The sequence below is a fragment of the Sciurus carolinensis genome, chromosome 18 (genome assembly GCF_902686445.1).
Source record: "Sciurus carolinensis chromosome 18, mSciCar1.2, whole genome shotgun sequence".
In the NCBI taxonomy this organism is placed as follows: Eukaryota; Metazoa; Chordata; class Mammalia; order Rodentia; family Sciuridae; genus Sciurus; species Sciurus carolinensis.
In genome coordinates this window covers 26366138-26389341 of record NC_062230.1, presented here as the reverse complement: position 1 = coordinate 26389341, position 23204 = coordinate 26366138, and the positions used below count along the sequence as shown (strand labels likewise).

Here is a 23204-nt window from a genome sequence, read left to right as displayed (position 1 = left end):
ACACCCTGCCTACAGTTACTATCCAGTTAATCCATTCAAGTGGATTAATGCACTGATTAGGTTAAGGTTCTCATAACCTGATCATTTCTCTAACTTTCTTGCATTGTCTCACACATGAGCTTTTGGGGGACACCTCATATCTAAACTATAACAACTTACTTTAAGAAGCACCATAGAGGACATAAGCTTTGGGATGATACAGATGCTCAACTCTGATGAACAACTGGCTGATTCTTCCTTGATGGATGAAGTTAGAAAGCTTGTCAGTCATTAAATATGTTGCATTAGAAAATAATTTTGTTGACAAATGGTGTTTTGTTGTCGTGAAGTTAAAAAGTTTTACTTCCTCAATAATGTGTGTAAAAGCAGTTGGCACATACCAGGTATTCAAAAAAGTTTGCAGTCTGAGTTTGCCTTTGTTATATGTCATTATGATAGATGCCAGGATTCTCTTCATGTATTCCCCACTATCTTCCTGATGAGATGCTATTTCCATTTCTGTCCCAATTTATATAATGAGGAAAATTCAAGTTGGGAGAAATGAGCCTACACAGGTATCTCTTGCCCCTTTAGAGGAGATAGCTGTCACTAGATACATTTATACTCTTCCTGGGGACCCTTGTCCTCTTATGATTTATGAATTAATCAGTGATGAATTCTCCTCACTTCTTAGCATTGAGGATGTAGCTTCTTCATCATGCATTTTCATGTGATAAAAAAGGTTTATACCATTTTACAGAAGGTTTTTTTTTCAGTCATAAATACATTTTTATTATTCACTCCATAATCTTAAAACAAAAAAGGCTTTGGAGCATAGTTAGTGAAGACATATATCATATTTCAAGTACTTTTTCTACAATTAAATGCAATCAACAAAGTCCACCCTATTAAGTTTCAATGCTTTTTTGTATTGTTTAGATTTTCTTTTATAATATTTATATATATATATTTTTTTTTTCAGTGCTAGGGATTGAAGTCAGGACCTTGCACATGCAGGGCAAGTACTCTAACCACTGAGCTACATCCCCAGTCCTTTTTGTTCTTTTTTTTCCTGTTTATTTTTTATTTTTTAATATCTTTTTTTTATTGTAAACAAATGAGATATATGTTGTTTCCGTTTGTACATGAAGTAGAGGCAAACCATTTGTGTAATCATACATTTACATAGGGTAATGGTGTTTGATTCATTCTTACAGAAGGTTTTAAATGCTCTAAGGACGTCAGGTCATTCAAACTGCAATAAAGTGTGTCCAAGAGAAGATGCTAGAGTGACAGAAAGGCTTGACCAGGGACAGGGACAAGAGGGTTATGAGCCAGGATGAGTTTCAGATATTCACTGATCTCAGATCTCCATCCTTTAACTACGTGCTTAGAAGAACTCGTCCAGTGACACTGGATCCCTGCCCCCACCCTGCTGTTTTTCCTTCTGTATAGCTTGACATAAAAATCAATGAGACAGAAATAGCTGGACACATTTCACTGAAGAGAGAGGTTTGAGAAGTTATAGTGTGGTCGATGGCATTTCAGGCATATTATAGGCTCATAATTCCTAAATTGAGTCACCAACCCACACCTTTGTTTTGGGTTTTAAATTCTTAAGCTTAAGTCTTACCTGACATCCCCTGTCTAATGTCACACAGGTACCTCAAACTCAGTCTGCCCAGAACTGAACCATTTTTCCCCCAATCAAGAGCTATCAACCTAGATGATTTTGCCTCTTGTCCCCTTGGGGACACATGGCAATGTCTAGGGACATTTTTGATTGTCATGAGTTGGGTGGGGGTGCTCCCAACATTGAGTGGGTAGAAACAATGGATGTTAAACATCCTACAATGTATAGGATGACCCTCTCTGTAACAATGAACCATCTAGATCCAAATGTCGATAGTGCTGAGGTTGAGATGCCAGCTCAATAGCTCCGTTTTTGATGAATGAAAAGTTCAACACAACACCCCTTTCCTTCACCTTCATCACCAAGGGGTTGCTAACTTCTTTCAACTCCCTAATGTTTCAAACCCAAATCCTCTTTTCTGTTTGCAAGACCACTGTGTTTCATGACCCTGTCGTCTCTTCCTTGGATCGTTACGAGCATCCTTCCTTGTTCCCTGCGATGCTAGTTGAGTCATCTTTGTACTGTGTGGAATTCCTCGTCAGCTTCTGCCTCCCTCTTGCTTTTCAGGATCTCACCATCACAAGACCCTCATGATGATTGAGCCCTATGTTCTTCTCCAAGCCTCCACTCTCATCTCTGACGTTGCTCTGCCCTCTAATTATAACCACAGCAGATTTCCTGTAGCTTCCCAAATCTATGATGGCTCGCGTATGCCTGTGCCTTTGCATGCCATCAGTCCTCAGCCTGGAAGATACCTCCACCTTGCAAACAGCCCCATTGAGAGACTTACCCTCTCTCTCCCCCTAATCTGGTACTCTTGGCTACTCTTCCCAGCTGGGCAGCCTGTTTTCTTTTGCTCCTCTAAAACTGCTATCTTCCACCCAACTCTGTGTCCCAGGTGGTTGACTGTGGTAGACTACATCAAAGAGCTCCTTTGACCTGGGGTTTCTGGTTGGGTTTGACCAATGGGGATACTAACAGACCAGAGGGTGGAAGAGAGAATGGGACATTTATTCCACCTGCTTCTTCCACGCAGGGCAGTCACTGGCTTCCTTCACCTAAGCCCACAGCTTGCGTCTGGCAGCCACCTGCCACAGCTCTGGTTCTTGCTGGGTCCCATTAACTGCTCTGTCAAGCTTAGCAGTGGTAGCAACTTCTGTTACCAGCCCTGGGGGGTGCTTCCTTCTGAACAGTCTCTTCATTAAATTCTCTTCAATCTTGCCTTTTGAGCATGGCATCTATTTCCTGCTGGGGCCCCTGTGCCATATATTCCTCTAATGCCAAAGCAAGTCTTTTGACAAATCTGTCTTCCAACACATATGTATACTCTTTGGAGAATGAGGACTTCATTCTATTTTGTATTTTAGTAGCCTAGTGCAGAACTGTGATGGGGCTCTAAGTGGTATATGAATGAACGTTCTTTGTGTGTGTGTGTGTGTGTGGTGCTGGGGATTGAACCCAGGGCCTTGTGCTTGCAAGGCAGGCACTCTACCAACTGAGCTATATCTCCAGCCTGGAATGAACATTCTTACCTTCATACTCCCTTCTCTGCACATTCATAGGGTTGTGACTATTAAGATCCCCAGAAAGACTCAATGTCACCTGAGATGTACAGAATCAGATCATATGGATATTGTATTTCAGCACAAAGGCCCCTGTCCAGACAGCCTGATAAACAGATTTTGGTTAATCTGGAGCATGAAGATGCCCTGCCAGGAGGAGTATGGGCAGAAAAACAAAGCAGGGTAACATGCTGTGTTTTCAGTTGGCTTAGCTGATAACCAGCCTTGGAATGGGGTTGGGAAGTGGATTCAGACAGGCTCTTTGGCAGAACAGGGGCAACAAAGCTCTGCTAGTGATTCAGGGGGCCTGGGGAAAGCATCTCTGCGTCTGCTTCCCCATCTGTACATTCAGATTGGAGTAGATGATTCCTAATGGCCATTTCAACACTGACAATGTAGTGGACAAGTGTAGATTTAGCCTTCTGTCGGCCCAGTCCTCCCTCTTTGTCATCTCATGTGGTCAAATGGGTTGACTCCACACCTGACTTCAAGGGAGGGGTGTGTGACTCAGAACTGAGTAACAAGGATCATCCAGGGACAGGTACACAAAGAGTGTATTCCATCTCTTATGGCTATCATGTTAGGCTCAGGAATGAGCTCATGACCTAGACGGCTTAAGTCTCAGGGCTGGGACTTTTAACTGTGAATGAAGAGAATATTTATGCTTGAGTCAATAAAGAGGGCAAAGTATAATTCAGGAGCCCTTGGCAGTTGTCCTGTCCATACAGCAGAGAACACACAAGATAAGAAAACAGAATGGAGGGGATGCAGAGAACAAGACTGGTTCCTGACCACCCTCGAAGCCTGTGTATGCACCACCATAGCTGGAACCAGTTACCTGTTAACTTCTTAGTTACAAGAGCCAAAAACTTCCATTCCCCATTCATTCCACTGAAGAGAGACTGCATCGTGGTCTGTACTATGTTACCAAAGGATTCCTGACCTATACAGAAATGCCATCGTTTCTTTACGTTTTAAGACCGACACGAAGAGTTACCCAGCATATGATTCCATTTATAAGATCTTTCCATAAAAGGCAAATCCACAGAGGTAAATCCAAAGTGGTTTCTGGGTACTGGGGAAATGGATAATGACACTAATGAGCACTAGGATTCTTTTGGGGTGATGAAAATATTCTGAAATTAAATAGTGGGGATGGTCGCACAACTCTAAAAATATAATAAAAAACGACTGAATTGCACACTTTAAAATATTATGTGATGAGTTGTATTTCAACTAAAAAACAGAAAAAAAAATTGTCATTACAGTCATTGAAGTCCCTCCAGGGAGTGAACGGACACTGATCGTCCTCATTTCCTCACCATGAGGAATAGAAGCTACTGAAGCAAACACTGCAGAATTGGAAAATGCTTTATTTGGGGGGAATACAAAGTTAGTGAAATACAAGGGAGGGGGAATGCTATGATAACCTGGAATAACACAAGGAACGGTTACTAGTGTTGCTTTCCAACTACAAACATGAATGAGGACCTCAGTATTTAAAGTAGAACATAATAAGCACAAGCTATGAGTCACTGGGGACTGGGTTCCCTTATTTGATCTAGAAATTATGAAACCACCAGAGGCAACAACCCTCGGGCTGTAGCATCCATCTCAGAATTCCTTAGTTTCATTTAGCAGATGACCAGGAGTCATACACTAGTTTGGCTGCAACCATGTCTTCCACTGCCATTCCTGGAAGGGACAGAAATTCGGTTCACCTTTGGTCAGAACAATACCCAAAACAACCCAGGCCCTGTGACTGGCAGTCTTCTGATACTATTGTGCATGCTACTAATGCCCATCAGGGTGACAGGGACTGCTACCAGAGGTGAGTTCAGGCTTGGGTGGTTCTGCAAAGGGCAGGTCAAGGCAAGATACTAAGCCTGAAATGCCAAATGTCGTGTCCAACAAGGCCTAGTTCAGGGGTCAGCCTACTTTCAGTAAAGTCAGGTGGTAAATATTTTCAGCTCTGTGGGCCACATGGTCTCTGTCACAAGTTAATGCTGCCCTGACAGTGGAAAAGCAGCCACAGATGACAGGTCAGTCCATGGGCTGCCTGCATTCCAATAAAACTATAAAAACTCAAATTTGAATTTCTGTCATTTTCATGTGTCATGAAATATTATTCTTTTGGCTTTTTTCCTCCTAATCATTTGAAAATATAAAAACCATTTCTAACTCATGGGTCCTACAGAAACAGGTGCTTGGCCAAGATTGGTCCACAGATGGTAGTTGCTGACCTCTGGTCTAGTTCAACCCTGCATCTTTAGCATCTCCCCTTTGTCTTGTTTAGGTTGAGCATCCCTAACCTGAAACTCTGAAACTTTTTGAAGATCAATTTTGAAGCATTACAGATTTCAGATGTTCAGATCAGGGATGCTCAATCAGTACAGCCTGTTAAAATATTCTAAAATTGGAAACACTTCTGGTTCCAAGCATTTTGGATAAGGGATACTTGATCTGTAATTCTGAACGTATACCTTAACCTTTGCACCCAGCATGGATGCATAAATGTGTTTAAGATGTACCTGTCAGATAAAAAGATGTGCCAACAAACCAATCCCCAAAAGGTAGAAAACAGAATACTGCTTAAAACGGGAGTAAAGGTTTCTGCAGCATTTGGCCTCCTTAAGGAGGCTTGCTGTTCTCTGGTCTGCTATGAAGTCCAAAACTTTCAAACCCAACTAGATCAGAGGGATGTCTCTGAACCAAGTTCTGCATAAATGTTATACTGCATTTTTGCCTGTCTTCAAGTGCCTAAGAGATTTTTAAAAAAATATTTAACAACTGGCAAGGCATGGCTACTAAACCATGGCATGGCTGCTGTGTGGCCAGAGCCCTCTTTACGCTCTGTCAAGCATTCAATCTTTTGTTATGAAGTATGGAAGGTCCTGAGAGAGAGGCACTCTTGAGGGTCTCAAGATAGCAACTATATACTAACAAATTTGAGTAATTCAGTTTTGTAGGCCTATTGGTTGAATGACAGTTCTGTTCCCATGTACTTCCATTTTCTTAAATCAGGTAGAGTGGAAGAGGTGAGCCCAGGGGCCCAGAGCTGGGCCACTGGGAGCCCAGTCTTGTTAGGTTTCTACCCATACCAGCCCAGGTGGCTTATGGTTCCCATGAACTACATCCTCTGAGCAGCAGGAGGAGGGACAGGAGGGAGGGACCGAGGAGGTATCAGGCTCAGCTTCCTGTCTGAATCTCTTTCAGGCTGGGTCTCCCGGTCATTTATCATCTTTATCTGCTTTCCCTGCCCCAACCTCTGAAAGCTGTCTTCTGAATTCATTTAGATCTAAGTCTGTCGACTTACTGCCGACACTTGCTGAGCATAAATGGGTTTCCAAGTACATCCCACTTAAACCTCATAAGGACTCATGAAAACAGGTGCTGAAGAACATGTGGCTCAGAGATGTCAGGACAAGGACCTCCAGTGTATGGCAGAGAAGGGACTCCAACCCAGGACTTTCCAATTGCAGAGTTCATGGGTTTAGCCACTGCACTGAGACATGTAAATAACTGACCGGAATGATGGACTTGACAGTGATTCAGCTCCAGGGCCTGGTGACTCATTTCTCTTTGCCCCACTTGGTAAGCCTGCCTCTGCCCTGGCTGGACCGGTGCCCGGGGAGCAATGGACCTTACCCAAAGACTTGAACACCGTGGTCTTCTCACAGTGGGCTGGCTTCACTCCCCTCAGTACTTCCCCCAGCTCAGCGAAGATCTCGGCCTGAGAAACAAACACACACCAACCGAGGGAAGAAGCCAGAGTCTGCTCAGGGTTGGCTGCAAGGGCTAAACTTGATAAAAGGTCATCTGGAAACTGGATGATATCAGAAAGGATGCTGTCCCCTGAAATCTTTTCTGATGTCATGAACACAGAGCTGAGTTTGCACGGAGGGGGCGGGCCTGCCAGGTCCCCGTGTCAGCGAGGAAACAAGTGTGTCTTGATCTGAACATGCCTTTTGGCAGCCCCACCTCTTGCTTCTATATTCTGATTATAAGGAAGAAAGGCAGCCCAAAGGGGGTCAACCATAGTCCTATTGTCCTGGCCACACTGGGAAGCTTTCCAGGCTGCAACAGGCTCCCATCTCTCAATCCCAATGCCTTATAAGACAGTCCAATGGAAAAACCCCTCAAGCTTCTCTCTCTTGGCAGAGGGGACAATAAAACACATGCCATCACCATAATGGCCATATTTTTCTGGACTGGGATTACAAAGAGTTACACGATGTTTAGGAACTTCTTCCTACCAGGAAGTGAGTTGACCAAGGTCTGAAAGAGGATACACTGAAGGGGAAGTTAGGGAAACCCTGGTATCCAGTCCAGGCCAGCCAGCAGCTGTGCCAGGCAGGACAGGAGGCTCACCCCTGATAACAGGACATCTCCCGACTCCTTCAGAGCGGCCTCCTGGGAATCCACGTACAGCACCGCCTGCTTCATGAGTTCATCATCCAGCTCACGCCAGTCGGGTCTGCTGGCTCCGATAGCTACGAGGCAGCAAGACAAGACCTCAGCCCACAAGAGTCCCAGGGGACACGACATGGGAGAGAGTTGAACAAAGGACATGTGGGGGTATTCAGACTTGGAAAACCATCTCAACTCCCTAGGCCAAACAGCCCCACCCAACTGGTAAGACCAAATATTATTAAAAATAATTCCTACCATGTTTCCCCTTTCTGTTTCATACCTTACCTTATTCCTAAAAGATTTTGAGGTTACATAGAATTCATTTATTGGGTACTTGCTGTGGGATGTCTTACGAATACTATTCATGGTCCTTAAAGTACACTTCAATGTGTGATTGCCATTTAACAGACACACAAATTGAGGCTTTGAGAAGTGACTATTAAGGTTACATCTCATCCTGAATCCAGGTTTCAGAGAGGGTCATGGTTTACACTTAAGAGCCTCTTATCAGAAGCGATGGTGTCCTTATAAAACCTTGAAATAGAGCCATTCCTTAGAGCTTATTCACACCCACACTCCTTATCTTCTGCCTGTTTAGTTTCCACTCCTTGTTCCCAAATGCTTTTCTCTGAACTCATGAGAAAATAGCCCAATGTCAAGGTCACAGGGAAGTCCCAACAGAAAGAAGGCTGACTCCTTCCTGGCCTTGAGCATTCACCTCCTCCACAGAGCCCAGGACCAGAACAATGAATCCAATAGATCATGCCTCCTGCCTCCGGGACACAAGATAATGCAGAGGCTGCAACCAAATGCCTGCAGAGCCAAGCTGGTAATGGAAAGGAGCAGAGCTAATGGAGAAACCAGATTAGAAATGGTGGAGGCCACGGAACACAGAAGAGAGCCGGCCTTCTCAAGGGGACGGTCATTGTTCAGTTCCAGCTAACTGCTGCCATGTATGGATACTTGTCACTGTTACCAGATATTCCCATTGAGAAAGAGAGAGAGAGAGAGAGAAGAAATCTCTTTGCAAGTGTTATTTCTTGATTTCTCTATGGTCCAAACAAAACATGCTGGCTGGATCCAGCTCAGGGCAATTAGTCTCTGAAAACTGCTATGAAATCTTTTCCAAATATAAGGCGGCCTTTAAAATGTTTTCTTGTGCTGCCATCCAGTTTTCTCAACTTGTTCTCCTACTCCTGTTCTCCCTCACTCGAATTTCCAGAGAGAGTAGTGTAAAAATGTCCATCTCAAAAGTCGTTTGAGCGGGGAGTTCTATAGAACAAAGGCACTAGCTAATGAAGCTCGTAAATAAATCATAAGCTGGTGGGAAAAAAACCTCGTTTTCTCAGGCCACCCCCTGGCTGCACTGTTGCCCTCAGCTCCCGCTGCCCGTGAGCAGGGTGAGTTCTCAAAAGGTTGTCTGAGGCCACTTAGGCGGATGGAGGTGGGCCAGGCAGCCAAGGAGGGGCCCAACTCAGAAAAACTAAGGGCTAGAAAGACTGAGGGTCAGAAGACTGGCTGGTGGAGTGGGAGATGGGGCTGCAAGCATCGGGGAGGATGGAATCAGGCCTCCTCTCAGCTGAGCTGTAAACCAAAGCTGTTGGTGATTCCCTGTTTTCTGCAAGGGGCGAACTTTTCTTAAGTGTACTTGATGCCTCTGTGAACACAGATAGCAATTTTGTCCCTAGGCCAGGGAAACAGAAGAGATACCGTGACTCCAAATCAAGTCAGCCCTTCCTGGAGGGAGGCTCGAAGTGAGAGAGGGGTCCCATACAAGGAGTTCTCCACTGTTGGCTTTGAGGATGAGGACAGTGCAAGGTCCTTAGGAACTGAAAGCCTCATTCTACAACACAAGGGACTGAATACTGCTGCAACGATGTGGTCCTCAGGAGAACCCTGGACACTTGATGAGATTACACCCTAGAAATCACCTGGTTTCATCCTGCGAGACTTCTGAGCACAGGACCCAGCTAACCCATGCCCAGACTCCAAACCACGGAAATTGTGGGGTGATAGTTCAAAAATCAAGTCAGTTCTGCTGGAGATTCAGCCCTGGCCCTAGGAATCCACTTCACCAAGAACTGGTTCCTCTTGATTTCCCAAGTCCTTCCAGAAGAGGTTTTAGTTTCCAAAAACCAAGCCCTAGTCCACCTCTTACCTACTCTCTGGACCCACCTTGTAATGTCCGTCCAACACAAGCTGAGACCCTGATTTTACTTTGACCGGTTCCTCAAACATGCCATGATCACTCTCTCACCACTGGGGTCTTTGCATCTGCCTCCAGTGCCTTTCCTTCAGCCCCTGGCATGGCTGGCTCTTCATCATCATTCAAGTTACAACTCAAAAATTGACTCCTTAGAGAACTGTTCGGACAACCCTATGGATGGGACCTACCTCCACTTCCGCCCTCTGTTTCCAGTCAAATTCTATCAGGGTCCTGTCTCCTTCAGAGGTTCATCTTTAGCAGCCGTGCTGTGTTTACTTGTTTGTCGCCAATCTTTCCTCATTAGAATGTAACCACCGGGAAAGCAGTGACCTTGAGTGCCTGCTCTATTGTGGCATCCCCAGCATGGTAGAGATTCAGTAAACTCTTAGGAAGGGATGCATATCATCTGACTTGGCTCCTGCCTGCTCATCTGCCCAAGTGTACACAACTCGTGGCTTCTGAGTCTACATCACTGTGTGTGTCACTAAAACATGGGGCACTGGTGCCATTTTCTGACTGGCTTATCAGAAGCCAGTCTTTTTTGGGGTGTGGGTGGGTGCCAGGGAGTGAACCCAGGGGTGCTTAACACTGAACTACATTCCTAACCCTTTTTTATTTTTTATTTTTGAGACAGGGTTTTGCTAAATTGCTTAGGGTCTCACTAAGTTGCTGAGGCTGGTTTTGAACTTGTGATCCTCTTGCCTCACCCTCCTGTGCCATGGTACCTGGCTCAATCTTATTAAAAGATAATGGAGCATTGTTTAAGAGCTTGGACTATAAGGACAGACTTGCCTAAGGCAAGTACCACTGAGCTTTGGGCAAATTACTGAATCTCTCCAAGCCTTGGTTTACCCCATCTCTAAGGGGGTCATGATATTATGGTTACTACCTCATGAGGTTGCTGTAAAGATTAAATAACATAATAAAAAATTTAGAACAACACCTGCAATTGTTAAGTTGCATAGACCAGCTCTTGTTGTAACCTCCAAGACCTTCAGAGGTCCCAGGTATCCTCATGCTTAAAATCCTCTTCCCTCCTGCATCCCATCACACGTATTAAAAAGCATTCACATGTCTTTTATACTATAATTTGTTTGAAAAGTTTTATAGTTTTGTGTTAAAAAATAAATAATTTCCTTTTGGCCTTGGGATTTAAACTTCATCATATTTAAGAATGAAGCTGTGCTTGACCATTTGCCACAATATTACATTTTATAGAACATTATTAGTGAAATATTTGCAATTTTCTTTTCTCATATATGTGTGTGTGTGCGTGCGTATTTTTTTATTCAGTACTGGGGATTGAACCTAGGGTACTCTTCCATTGAGCTACAGACCCAGTCCTTTAAATTTTTTTTTTTTTTTTAATTTTGAGACAGGGTCTCACTAAATTGCCCAGGTTGGCCTCGCACTATGTGGTCCTCTGGCCTCAGCCTCCTGAGTTGCTGGGATTATAGATGTGCACCACCTTGCTTAGGTTCCTTTTCATACTTTGAGATATAAGATTTCCAAGGCTCGCATGTTTCTGAGGCCCTTATAAAGTTTGGGCATTCTGCATAATGAGGAAACCAGTCCTGCCTATGGGGCCCTGGGGTCCAGTCTAAGGAGGAGTCTTGGCCAAACCCTACCCATGGCTCCTGGAACCCCTCTGCTTACCATTGATGTGAGCCCCAGTCTTCACCCATTCACCAAACAAAATGGGTTCTGTTGCCATGGTGACTGTAATGATCACATCAGCACCTGTCACAGCCTCCTGCACCGATGAACAGACTCGGACCTCTCCTTGCACTGTGTTTGCAAACTTCTCTGCATTTTCTTTGGTGCGGTTCCATATCCTTACCTTCATTGGGGTAACAAGAGGGACACTGGTGTCGTTTCTTGTCTACTTACGTTACACTGTGTCCAGAGGAGCCAAAGGGGAAGTTGAACCACTCCTAGGACTAAACCATTCCCTATGGAGAATGGACATCTGGTCAAGGACATAGCATCAATCTGAACAGATACCTGGTCAGATGACTGAAAATGAGTTTTATCTCATCCTGTAAAGAGGATGGAAATTTTCTAGTTGTAGGTGAGGACACACAGCCTCAGTAGCTTAATAGGTACTAGACAGTTTACCAATCAGCAGAGCGAGTTCTGAAGCGAGGCAGGATAGGAATCCATCCTTGCTTTGTCACTTACTGCTGCTGAAATGACTCTACCTCATTCAGCCTTAGTTTTCATGTCTGTCAAATGGAAATAGTAACTTGGCAAAGTCAGTACTGAATGCACGCTTTATGTCTGAGACCTTGTAAAGGAGTCATTGTGGGTGTGAGATTCATACAAGGAGTATTTGTGGCAGTGCTTTGCATGGAATAACTTGATCTCCAAAAGTATGGAGTGACGAAAGATCCAAAGGGTTTGAAGGTGAATGGAGTAGCTGATAAGAAGGCCAAGAGTGGGAGCTGGAATCAGGATCCTGGGAGGTGCTAAGGTGGGTTAAAGGATATTATTGACATAACCAGGGACTTGCTGGCTTGTTAACAGGTTTGGACGTTTGGATCTGGGGTTCTGAGCCTTCAACTGAAAATAAGGCCTAAAGAATCTCTCCCAAGCAAATACAGTAAATAAAGAAATAAACTTTAAGAAAGTTCATCAACCAAGGAGAAAAACAATACACAGTCCAAAGCAAACAGCCAATCATGTCACTCCTCTTGATAGATAACTTGACAAATAACAGGGAAAAATTAGATAATTTGGAAAAGTGATGTTAGAGCATTTGACAAAAAGACAGGATTAAACTGAATGTCTGACATGATTAAAACTATGAAAAGCTAATGAAAGAATTTTAAAAAAAACATTAATTGCTTGTTTTGTAAACAGATGAAAGGACAGTTTCAGTTTCCTTTTATTTCCCTCCTTAAATAATACTTCTTCTTTGGGAAGAAAATTCATTTAAAAATTTTTAAATTCAGACTTTAAATCTGTTTCATCTCTCTCATACACATACATAAAATAAAATAAAAATAGCATCATATTATCTGCATCTGTAAAGGTACCAAAGGGAATTTCACCTTTGTGTACATGTAGAAGAAAGGAAGTTTAGGGGAGTAGAGGAGGGAGAAGAGAGGGAAGGAGGATGAGAGGAAAAGGTGGGGAAGGGATTGAAATCAAATTCCTTGCATGTGTGATTTTGTCAAAAAGGATCCAAATATTATGTATGATTATAATGCTCTAATAAAAATGTAAAAAAAAATAGCATCGAACGTTCTCAGTAGGAAGCATGAGCTTTCACAGGGGAAAGGTGGGCCAATATACAGACGGCAGTAGGATGCTGTGGCTTCTGCCTGCCTAGCCTCATCCCTGGTTCCTGGATTCATAGCCCTGGATTTTTGAAAACTCCTAGAGTCTCCTAAGAAAAAGCACAGAGAGGGCCTGAAAGGGCCATCCATATACAAGAAGTAGAATCCTTTAACCTAGCAGGCTTGCTGCATCCCTGTAACCTGAGAAACTGACAGCAGGTTAGCAGACCTTCCTTGGATATTCACTTCCTTCACCTCCATCAGAACTTTCTGGGGAAGGCATTAAGGTAAAGAATTGTCTAGATTGGACTATTAACCTAACTATGTCACAGTAACTCATGCTGCAGTGTAGGAGTACAGACAGAGGCCACTGGCCACTGCCTCTCCACTTCCCTCCTCCCTAGTCCCCTACCCGGACTTACCTCCTTAAAGGAGAATTGCTCTGTGAAGATCTCATAATGGCTGTAGGCCTGGACGCCAGCCCCGAGGATGCACAGCACATCACTGTTCGGTGGTTTCAAAAACTAGGGGAGAAACGAGGTGGAAGAGGTCAAGGAAGACACTGGCAGCCAGGTGAAAACAAATACTGTTTGAATATCAGTATATTCAAACAAATACTGTTTGAATATCTGCTCTACCTTCAGGAGCTTGTAGGCAATCTCAGAGCTGTCATTTTGTGTTTCAGTTTCCTCTCTGTTAAGTGAGGAGGAAAGAAAGTATCTTCATCGAGCACCTAACATATGCCAATACTTTACCCTCACCATCTCACGTAGTCTGGAGAAGGATCCTATGAGCTGGAGACTCCTATTGTTGTGTTTTTGATTTCTTTTTAACAGATAAGGAGATTGAGGTCCAGAGAGGTTAAATAACTTGCTCAGGAGTCTAACACTACTAAATACCCCAGTGGAGTTCCAAAAGCACATCTTTCCACAGCCATGTTCTTTCTCTTGTGCTACATCCTCTCAGGTACATGCTAAGAGACTCCTACTTCTCTAAGGCCTGAGCTGTTCTAAGAGCTACCTGGAATCCCTGAGGCTCTGCTTTCCAACTTCTCAGCTGTGTTTTTTAGGCCCACTCTCTTTTATCCTTTCACTGCCTCTATATAATGAGGGTGGCAGGGTGGGGAGTGAGAGAAGAATGGAGGAACTTTATGTAGAAGGAAATGGGGGAGGGTATGAAAACTCGTGGAATGAGGCAGACATCATGACCCTATGTACATGTATGATCACACGAATGGTGTGAATCTACATTGTGCACAACCATAGAAACGAAATGATGTACCCCATTTGTGTACAATGAATCAAAATGCAGTCTGTAAAAAATAAAATGATAAATAATTTTTAAAAAGATGAATACAAAGTTAGTATTTATGATAGGTCCTGATAGCATCTATGTGTATGTGTGTCTATCTGAGAGTAGGATTTTGTGATCGAGTCCTCTCCAGTGAAGTCCTTCTGACTTCCCTGATAGAATCCACTACTTCAAAATATGTATTTAGAAATTCATTTTCAAAATTCACTTTCTTATACTGGTCTTTAAGGCCTGTATTACTCAGTTTTCCTCTATGCTGTGAATAAATGACCTGACCAGAACAATTGTGGAGGGGGAAAGGTTTGTTCGAGGACTCATGGTTTCAGAGGTCCTAGTCCACAGAAGGCCAGCTCCATTCCTCAGCGACTGACGTGAGGCTGAACATCATGGTGGAAGAGTGTGGCATCATCAGGAAGCAGAGAGAGGGAGAGTCTCCACTCTCCAGATACAAAATACCCCGAAGTCACGCCTCAATTCCCACCTCCTCCAGCCACACCCTACCACTTCAGTTACCACTCAGTTAATCCCTATCAGGGGATTAAGTCACCGAATGGGTTAAGACTCTTACAACCCAATCATTTCTCCTCTGAACCTTCCTGCATTGTCACAAATAAGCTTTTGGGGGACATCACATCCAAACCATGACAAGCCCCATGAGGACAGAGTTAGTCTTATGTGAATACAAGTGGTGCATGCAGGATGTGGTGGCTCATGCCTATTATCCCAGCAACTCAGGAGGCTGAGGCAGGAGGAAACCAGTTTTAGGAATTTAGCAAAACCCTATCTCAAAATAAGAAAAAATAAAAAAATAGAAAGGGGTGGGGGTGTAGCTCAGTGGTAAAGTGCTCCTGGGTTCAATTCTCAGCACTGCCCCTGCCCCATAAGGGTAGATGCCTATTATGACCTACAAGAAATAGAACAGGGTTTCTCCATCTCGGCACTACAGAAATTTGGGTTGGGTCATTCTTCATTGGTAAGGGGGCTGTAGTGTGCATAATAGGATACTACAGACCACATCTGGTTTCTATCCATTAGATACCAGTAGCACCTCCATCTCTTACCCTTTCATTATAACAACCCAAAGTGTCTCCAAATATTGCTAAATGTTTCTGGGGCAGATAGTAAAGTCCTCCTTCACTATGAAAAAGACAACCCCTGGCTTCTCAGGACATGTGTATTAAGTAAAACCCTCATTTGCCTTTTCTCTATTTCATTTAGTAAAAATTGAGTTTTTTTGTGTCTGCCCTTTATTATAATGCTACTTGCTAAAATTCTAGAGTATAATCTTAAAGGCAAAAAGTCTTAAGTGAAAAATCTTAACTCTGAATTCCTAGCGAAAATTTTAAAAAGTCTCAGGACATTAGGATATTATTTCCTTATCTGCAGGAGAGATACCTTTCTGTGTTCAAAGAATCTTGAGTTGAAATGTTTCAAAATGACAAGATCCACAAGACTAATAAACCTATGCTCTTATCCAATAAATAGAATTAGGTAATATTACCATGTTTTTCTGTTCATTACCAATATGAATCTAATTTTGGAAAGTGCACTTGAGCTTCAGAAATTGTCAGTGTCTGGTAAAAGTAACTTTCAACCTCTGAAACTGAATCTGCAATTCTGATTGACTGCCTTACTTGATAATTTGTTTCCCTGGTAATAAAGTTATGATTGACATCTGTGAAAGGATTATAAATGTTCATAAGATTTATTAAGTCATAATAGGATTAGTGCCATTTCATTCTTTTCCATAACCACGTAATTAAGAACATGTATAGGAATCTGCTAGATTTTTCATTTAACCAAAGCTTGCAAGTCCATGTTTCATCTGCACTCACTAAAGTCATATATTACCTAGCCCTCCCATCACTCTAAGTCCCTCTCCTGTCATGCTCCCCTGAACCTCCTGTCTTCCAGCTGCAAGTGCATGTGCCTTCTTTAACCCCAGGGCCTTTGCACAGTTTCTTTCCTCCTCCTGAAATGTTTTCCTTCTACCTCTCATGAGTAACTCTTATTACTCCAAATTTTGATGCAAGATCCATGACACAGGAAAAGCGTTCCCAAAATCTACAGACTAGATTTAAGGCCCCTCTTTTACTCTCATAGCAGTTATCAGGATTATAATTTCTGTGTGATCTGTAGATTGATATCCTGTCTTCCCCACTGGGCCCTTCACTCCATGAATGGCAGGCACTGTATCTGGTTCTGCTCACCCTTCTTTGCCTCATTCTCCTCACACAGCCTGGCATCTGGTGGACTCTAACTATTTGTTGAAAAAAAAAAAAAAAACACGCAAGGGAGACATCCAGCTATGTGTTATCGCCCTGAGAAAGCACATCAGTGTCCTTGACTCAGGCACATGAAACCCAAACACAAAGAAGTTATTGTGTCCACGGATCCTATACTTTTCTTCCTCCACCCCAAAGCTGAAAATGAGAGAACAGTGCACAAGAAAATATCCTACTCTCAACAGAGCCAAAAGTAAAATAGACCCTTTATTCCTCATTGAAACAACCAGCTAAGCTCCTGGGAATAAAGCTATAAGTTTCAGCCTAAACTCTGAAGCATCAACCAAGGTTTCTCAACTGTTCCGGGAGTGCAGATTTTTATTAATGCAGTCAAGCACAGTGTTCTGTGTAAAATGAGATCACTAATACTTGCTCTGCCCTTGTCAAAATCCAGGTAAGGGGTTGGAAGCTATTTTGAAAAAGACTGAAATGTAAGGCAGTGAGACTCCTTCTGTTTCTAAATCACCAGCAAACCTATCTCAAGGGGTCTCTTGATTATTTGGATCTGAGTTGGCTCTGGATGTAATCAAAAGCCAGTTCATGGAGGTGTGTTCTGGGATCTGCTCCCTTCCCATACAATTACCAGATTAATCCTCACGTCCTTCCCTTCCTGTAATATATTCAGAACACCTTAATGTGCAATCTGAACACCTGGCCTTGGTTGCTCCAACTGCCCCAGGGACACGTTTCCATTACTTTCTCAGTATCCTTCTCCATTAAACATGAAAGCTTCCAGACCACAACTGTATCCACAGACACCTCATTTTCTAACCCTCCTCTTCTTAACTCTAACCTCTAAAAATACATTTTTTTTGTGGGATACCTCTATGCTGCTTAGAAACATCATCACCTGTCACCTGTTGTTCCCTCTGCCTGGAGGGCTCCTCCACACTTTTGCATGGGTCACTCACTCACCACTTTGAGTCTTAACGCAAATATCACTCCTTCAGTGAGATCTTTTCTAGATAATTTCAAATGTCACCTTTTCCCCAATACTCTTGATTCTGCTTTATTTTCACCTTTCTAACATACTAAGGTGATTTCTGAGGTTGTTTGTTTTATTTTTTAGGATTCTAAACACAGTAGTAATTACTTATTAATTAAGAAATATTATTGCATAATGTTATTAATTAATTAATGATTACTGATGCAATTCATTATTAAACTCGAAAGGCTTTTTTCTGTTGTTTATTTTTTAAGCAAATCATACTCTGTGTTTTACTTTTCATTTTTATTTTGTTGTTTATCTCCTCTGTGTGCATCACTCTGTTTTGTTCACTGTTGGTTCCCCAACAGTTAGAAAAGTGCTTAGCAGCCAGGTGTGGTGGTGCATAACCATAATCCCAGCAGCTCAGGAGGCTGAGGCAGGAGGATCATGGGTTCAAAGCTAGCCTCAGCAACTTAGTGAAGCCCTAAGCAACTTAGTGAGATCCTGCCTCTAAATAAAATATACAAAGGGCTGGGGATGTGGCTCAGTGGCCCCTGGGTTCAATACCCAGTACTGAAAAAAAAAAATTGACTGGCATGTGATAGCAGCTCAGTCAACACTGGATGAATACAAAGTATGGTTCTGATACTGATACCATACTATCTTACTAGGGTTAATGTGGTACAGGGGTAAGAAGGCAGTCCTAGGAGTTAGGTCTGGATTTATCATTTATTAGCTGTATGATCCAGGGCAACTCACAGAACCTCTCTGAGCAACTCTTCCTGGCAATGGAGACAATAAAATCTACTCTGTAAAGTGGATGGGAATTATGCATGTGAGGTATTTGGAATCTGGTCATGAATGTTAAGTGGCAGCTAATAATCTGGTGAATCATTGTGCCAATATCTCATATTTGGCATATGAAGTTCCAGCTATATCCAAAGGAAGATCAGAATACATTCCTTATTCTCTGTTACTCTCTCAAAATTGAAGCACCCAACCCCACCTACCAGTTCACCTTGATAGCACAGCCAGTCACTCATCTTACCTTGGTGGCGATGGCAGATACTGCAGCTGTTCTCTTTGCAGTGATGACATTTCCATCTATGACCTTGGAGGAAGTAGAGACCGTGAATAAGGGGCACCCCTTTCCACTACTCAAACTGAGAGAAGCAACTTTGAAAGAGTAGCCCTAAGAAGTACGAAAGTATCCTACAGAGGGTGGGGACTTATGTCAGAGTGGGACTGAATTCTTCCACTATGAGACACGCAACTTTGAACAAACATTTTAATCCCTAAGCATTGGTTTTGTCACCTGTAAAAATAAAGATAATACCAATCTTTCAGAAGGTGCCTGAGAGGATTAAAAGCATTAGTGTATAGGAAAACTTTTAGCACATGGTGAGTTCTTAACAACTGACCGTCTTGTTTTCTTGCCCAGGGATTTTCAAAACACCAAACTGAGGAGGAACTTGGGGGGTAAGATTGTTATTTCATATCTGGCAGGGGCCAAGAACGCCACATCAGTGGGTCTCCATTCCATATGCTTATGTGGGGAGCTTTGTAAAGATACTATTCCCAGATACCACCTTTAGATGAACTGAATCTGAATCTTGGGGTGGGAACATAGCTCAGAGGTAGAGTATATGCCTAGCCTCTAGGTCCTGTGTTTACTTCCCAGCACTGTAAAAAATAGAACAAAACAACGCCCTCCTCCCCAAACCTAAAAATCCTGAATTTCTAGGGGTGGGACCCAGACATCCTCATTTTCAAAAGCTCCCTGGGTGATTCTCATGCACAGTTAGGACTGAGCATCATGCCTGGCTAATAACTATCTTTTGCATTGACCTCCATTTATGAGTTATCTATCTTAGCTGACCCACAAAAGGCAGGCATCATTATTCTCATTTTACAGATGAAGACAGAATTGCATAGTACTGCACAGATGCAGCGAGGATCTAGGCCCTGCCATCCAGTTTCAAAGGCCTAGGTCTCCCGTTCCATGGGAACCACTGTTGCAGGTAGATAGTATAGATGTCATCGCCACTGATTCTCCACCTAGGGAAGTGAATAGTCAAGAGTCCCTGGGGAGCCAGAAAATTCAGGGAGAAGGAAAGACAGTTTAAGAGCCAGTTAGACGACACTCAGTATAAGCTCCACAGTCAGTCAGAGAGACTTAGGAGTGATTTCTGGGTCTTTCACTAACCAGTTGTGTGACCTCATGCAAATTGCTCTATTAACCCGAGCCTCAGAGACATCAAGAGAAATTGGCAGGGGTGGGGGGGGTGAGGAATTAAAAACTCCCAAGGAGGAATTGTCAGAATTGAATGTAACCAGTATCTTCTGCCTGGCAGATGATAAGAGCTCAATTAAGTGGCAGTTAAAAAGGCAGTAGAGTATAGAGTTAAGACAGGACAGGTCATGGGCTTAGACTGAAGTCTTGCCATGCTACTTACTAGCTACTTAAATCTGGGTAAGTTGGGCACAGTTGCTCTATGACTCCAGTTTTTTCACCCACAAAGTGGGGGTAATATTACCTACTTCATAGACCGTTTTGAATACTAAGAGGGTTAATACAGGTGAAGGGTTTAGAACAGGACCTGACACTGCAATAAATGTGAGCTACTGCTACTTTTTGATACTATGGTTACACATTAAAACAGGTTACTGTATACCCCTCAGAGGAGACTTCCAAGGGATTAGAGAACACCCCTTTTTTCCCATGTTGATAGGGATTCAGTAAAAAAATATTTCCTCAGCTACTGGGTTAGCTCAAGCTGTGTATTTGAGGTATCTGAGCAGATAAGAAGATGTACAAGAATGAGGACATTATTATTTCTGTACTGTCACACCCTGGAAGCAGCAGTGAGCTGGGTTATGAACCCTCAGGCAGTTGGACAAACAGTCACACAGTTACAGGTAACCCTCTCTGTGGCGAGTATCCATCCATTCACTGGTAGAGGGGACTTGAAGTCATAACCAGAATGTCTCACACTCATGCAGAACTAACTTTTGAGGCTAGCTCTGGACTCAGGGGCCCCAGTTCCACCCCAGGAAAAAGAGTTGCTCACCGCCAGCAGGGTGCCATTGGTTGGCTCAAAGAGTAACACAATTGCCTGGTGCGAGGGGACGCTGGATTTGGTGCTGTGGCCCTCGTAGAAGGTGACCAACTTGGTGGTTAGGGCATCCTCTGCTGCACTGTAGACGGGCATGACACCCAGGAAACTACAAGGAGAGAGAGGGCAGCTTCAAATTCTTCCCATCAACACTGGGGTCTCCTATAAAGTCCCCATCTGCTTTCTTTCTGCTATCTACACCACAGCCCCACCGCCCGACCCCGACCCTCATTACTTCTACCCTTCGCTCCTTCCCTTATGCACAAAGACACAAAGCTCAGTGTGTTCAGGACCCTGACTCTGGATCAGAAAACAACTCCAGCTCTGCCATTTATTAGCTCCGTGTATGCTTGGGTAAATTAGTTAACCTCTCAGTTTGTTTTCCCCATCAATACCTACCGATGTGGAGACTGTGGAACGAAACACCTGTAAAGCGCCCACTTAACACGGAGGTTAGCGCGCTAGTGGAGGCTGTCATTAGCTTTGATTAAGCACGTCCTCCTTTTCCTTCTCCCACAGCATCCCTTCCCTTCCTCCTGGTCCTCCTCTTCAGTTTCTCCGGACCCTTGCCCCGGTCTTCCTCACTCACCCCCTGTGCTTGGCCACCGGTACCACGGTGCGCACAGGCTGCACGACTCCTCCGTCCGGGCCGCTGGAGAAGTTGGCCAAAGCCGCCTCCAGAGGCGGAATGAGGAGGCTGGAGCTGCGGAGGTGCTCCTGCACCTCGGCGGCGCTCAGGAACGCGGGCGCCCGGCTCATCTCGCCGCCTGCCTTCTAACCTTAGTCCAGCACGGATGCCCAGGTTCCTAACGCGGCGCGCTATAAGAGCGTGCCCGCTGGACTGCGGTGCCGCCTACTGAGCACCCGCCTGCCTCCGGGGGCCGGGCAATGTCGCCCCGCCCAAGCTTGTCTCCGCCCCGCCACCCCAAGGGCGGGAGAGGGGCGTGCGCCCCACGGTCGGAAGTCGCGTCAGGTCAGGAGTTCGAATTCCTGGGTCTGCTTTCTTAATTCCTGTGATTAGCTCTAGCTACAGTCCTGGCAAGAGGTGTTAGTGAGGACTTTGGCACCCCACCTGCCCTCCTCCCCACCAACTCCGCAAAGGAGATACGGAGATGGGGCACGCGGTGGCGGGCGGGGATCCCTTGTGTCTTAAATTATCACCTGCTGCTAGATCTGGGATGAAAGGAGACAGGATTATTAAGTATTTTCCTATCAATTCTGTCCCCATCCGGAGTCTCCAATCCCAATCTCCCTCCCACCCACACTCCTGGATTCCTGGCTATTGATTGCTTTAAGTGCATAACCCTCTTGTCTCTCAGGTTAACTTATCAAATTCACCTTTACATTCAAAGGGGAAAGTTCCCAAGCAAGGTGTAGTGACCTCCCTTCACACAGAGGCAAAATGCAGAGTTTTTTGTTTTATTTCCCCCAAGGAGTTCACATTGTACTTAAGAGGACAGTAAGTACTCTGGAGGGAAACCAATGATTCACAGCAGTAAACCCTAGCTATTAAACTAGTGATAGGGAAAGTATTTTGGGTAATTCAAAGAAAAGAGATTATTTTGACTTGAAATGGTTAGATAAGGGTGTCATGAAAAAGCAGGAGAAACCAAGGCTTGGAATGATAATAATGACAACAATTCTGATCACTTATAGGTTATTGATAAGTGCTAGTACAGCACTGTGCACTTTATTGCATTATTTCACTTAATTATGCAATAATCTCCGGGTATGTAGATGGTGTCATGAGCCTTACTGTTCATTTTAGGCTCTGAGAAGGGAAGGGATCTGTCCAAGTTCACCCAGCAAGTTAGCAGAAGAGATGGGCTTTGTCTTTGGAATTAGATTCCAGATTGATACTCCTGACCATTAACCTGCTCTGGCAGAGAAGGAGGAAGAGGGAATTTCAGGCCAGGTGAAGCCCAGGTGTGGAGGGAATGTTTTCCAGTCCTTGGAGACAGTCAGTTGCCAGATGAGTTGGGCTGGAATTAGGGGTTAATGTCCGGAGTATCAGGAGATAAAACTGGGATGGCTTCTTGGAGTCAAGTGGCTAAGAGGGTGTGATTCTTTGCAAAGAAATTACATGCTTGGAAAGATTAAGTATTTAGAATGCAAAATGTTTAGGGTGATACAGATGAGCAAGGGTGGCAGTTCTTGGTATTTTGGTTGCGAACTACATGGGGCATTTCTTAGGAAACGTTCACATTATAATAAAAGAGAGCAAATGAGTAAAGGGTGAAAATACATACCAATGAAGTAAGGAATCATATATAATGCACTTAGCACAGTGTTTGGTACAGAGTAGCCATGTGATAATCAAGTTTCTTAAGTTGTATTACCAAAGGGAGGGGGGAGAAGTGTCCATAGAAACAGATGGGAAAAGCTGGTTTTTACATAATTTGGTTTCTTCAGTTGGCCGCCTCTAGAAACCAGAGCTGCTGGGTTTACAGAATGTTATGGCCCCTTATTTGTATTATTATGATTATTATT

At 43.8% G+C, this 23204-nt stretch overlaps 1 protein-coding gene across 1 annotated transcript; it reads right to left on the bottom strand.

The window, feature by feature from the left end:
• Positions 1-4452: 4452 nt before the first annotated feature.
• Crym (crystallin mu) lies at positions 4453-21555 on the bottom strand. The gene is made up of 8 exons (XM_047533748.1): positions 21304-21555; positions 20670-20823; positions 18647-18709; positions 13497-13598; positions 11450-11633; positions 7546-7667; positions 6823-6907; positions 4453-4869 (listed from the first exon to the last, which is right to left on the bottom strand). The coding sequence occupies exons 1-8, from the start codon at positions 21471-21473 to the stop codon at positions 4805-4807; spliced, it is 945 nt and encodes a 314-aa protein (XP_047389704.1). The 5' UTR covers positions 21474-21555; the 3' UTR covers positions 4453-4804.
• Between the last annotated feature and the right edge of the window lie 1649 nt (positions 21556-23204).

Bases quoted from the DNA above. Each gene is read 5' to 3' on its own strand.
- Crym (XM_047533748.1), bottom strand. From the start codon at position 21,473: ATGAGCCGGGCGCCCGCGTTCCTGAGCGCCGCCGAGGTGCAGGAGCAC. The intron at 13,599-18,646 runs GTAAGATGAGTG...TTTCTCCCCTAG, and splicing joins TATCTGCCATCGCCACCAAG to TTTTTGAAACCACCGAACAG. The intron at 11,634-13,496 runs GTAAGTCCGGGT...ACCCCAATGAAG, and splicing joins AGCAATTCTCCTTTAAGGAG to GTAAGGATATGGAACCGCAC.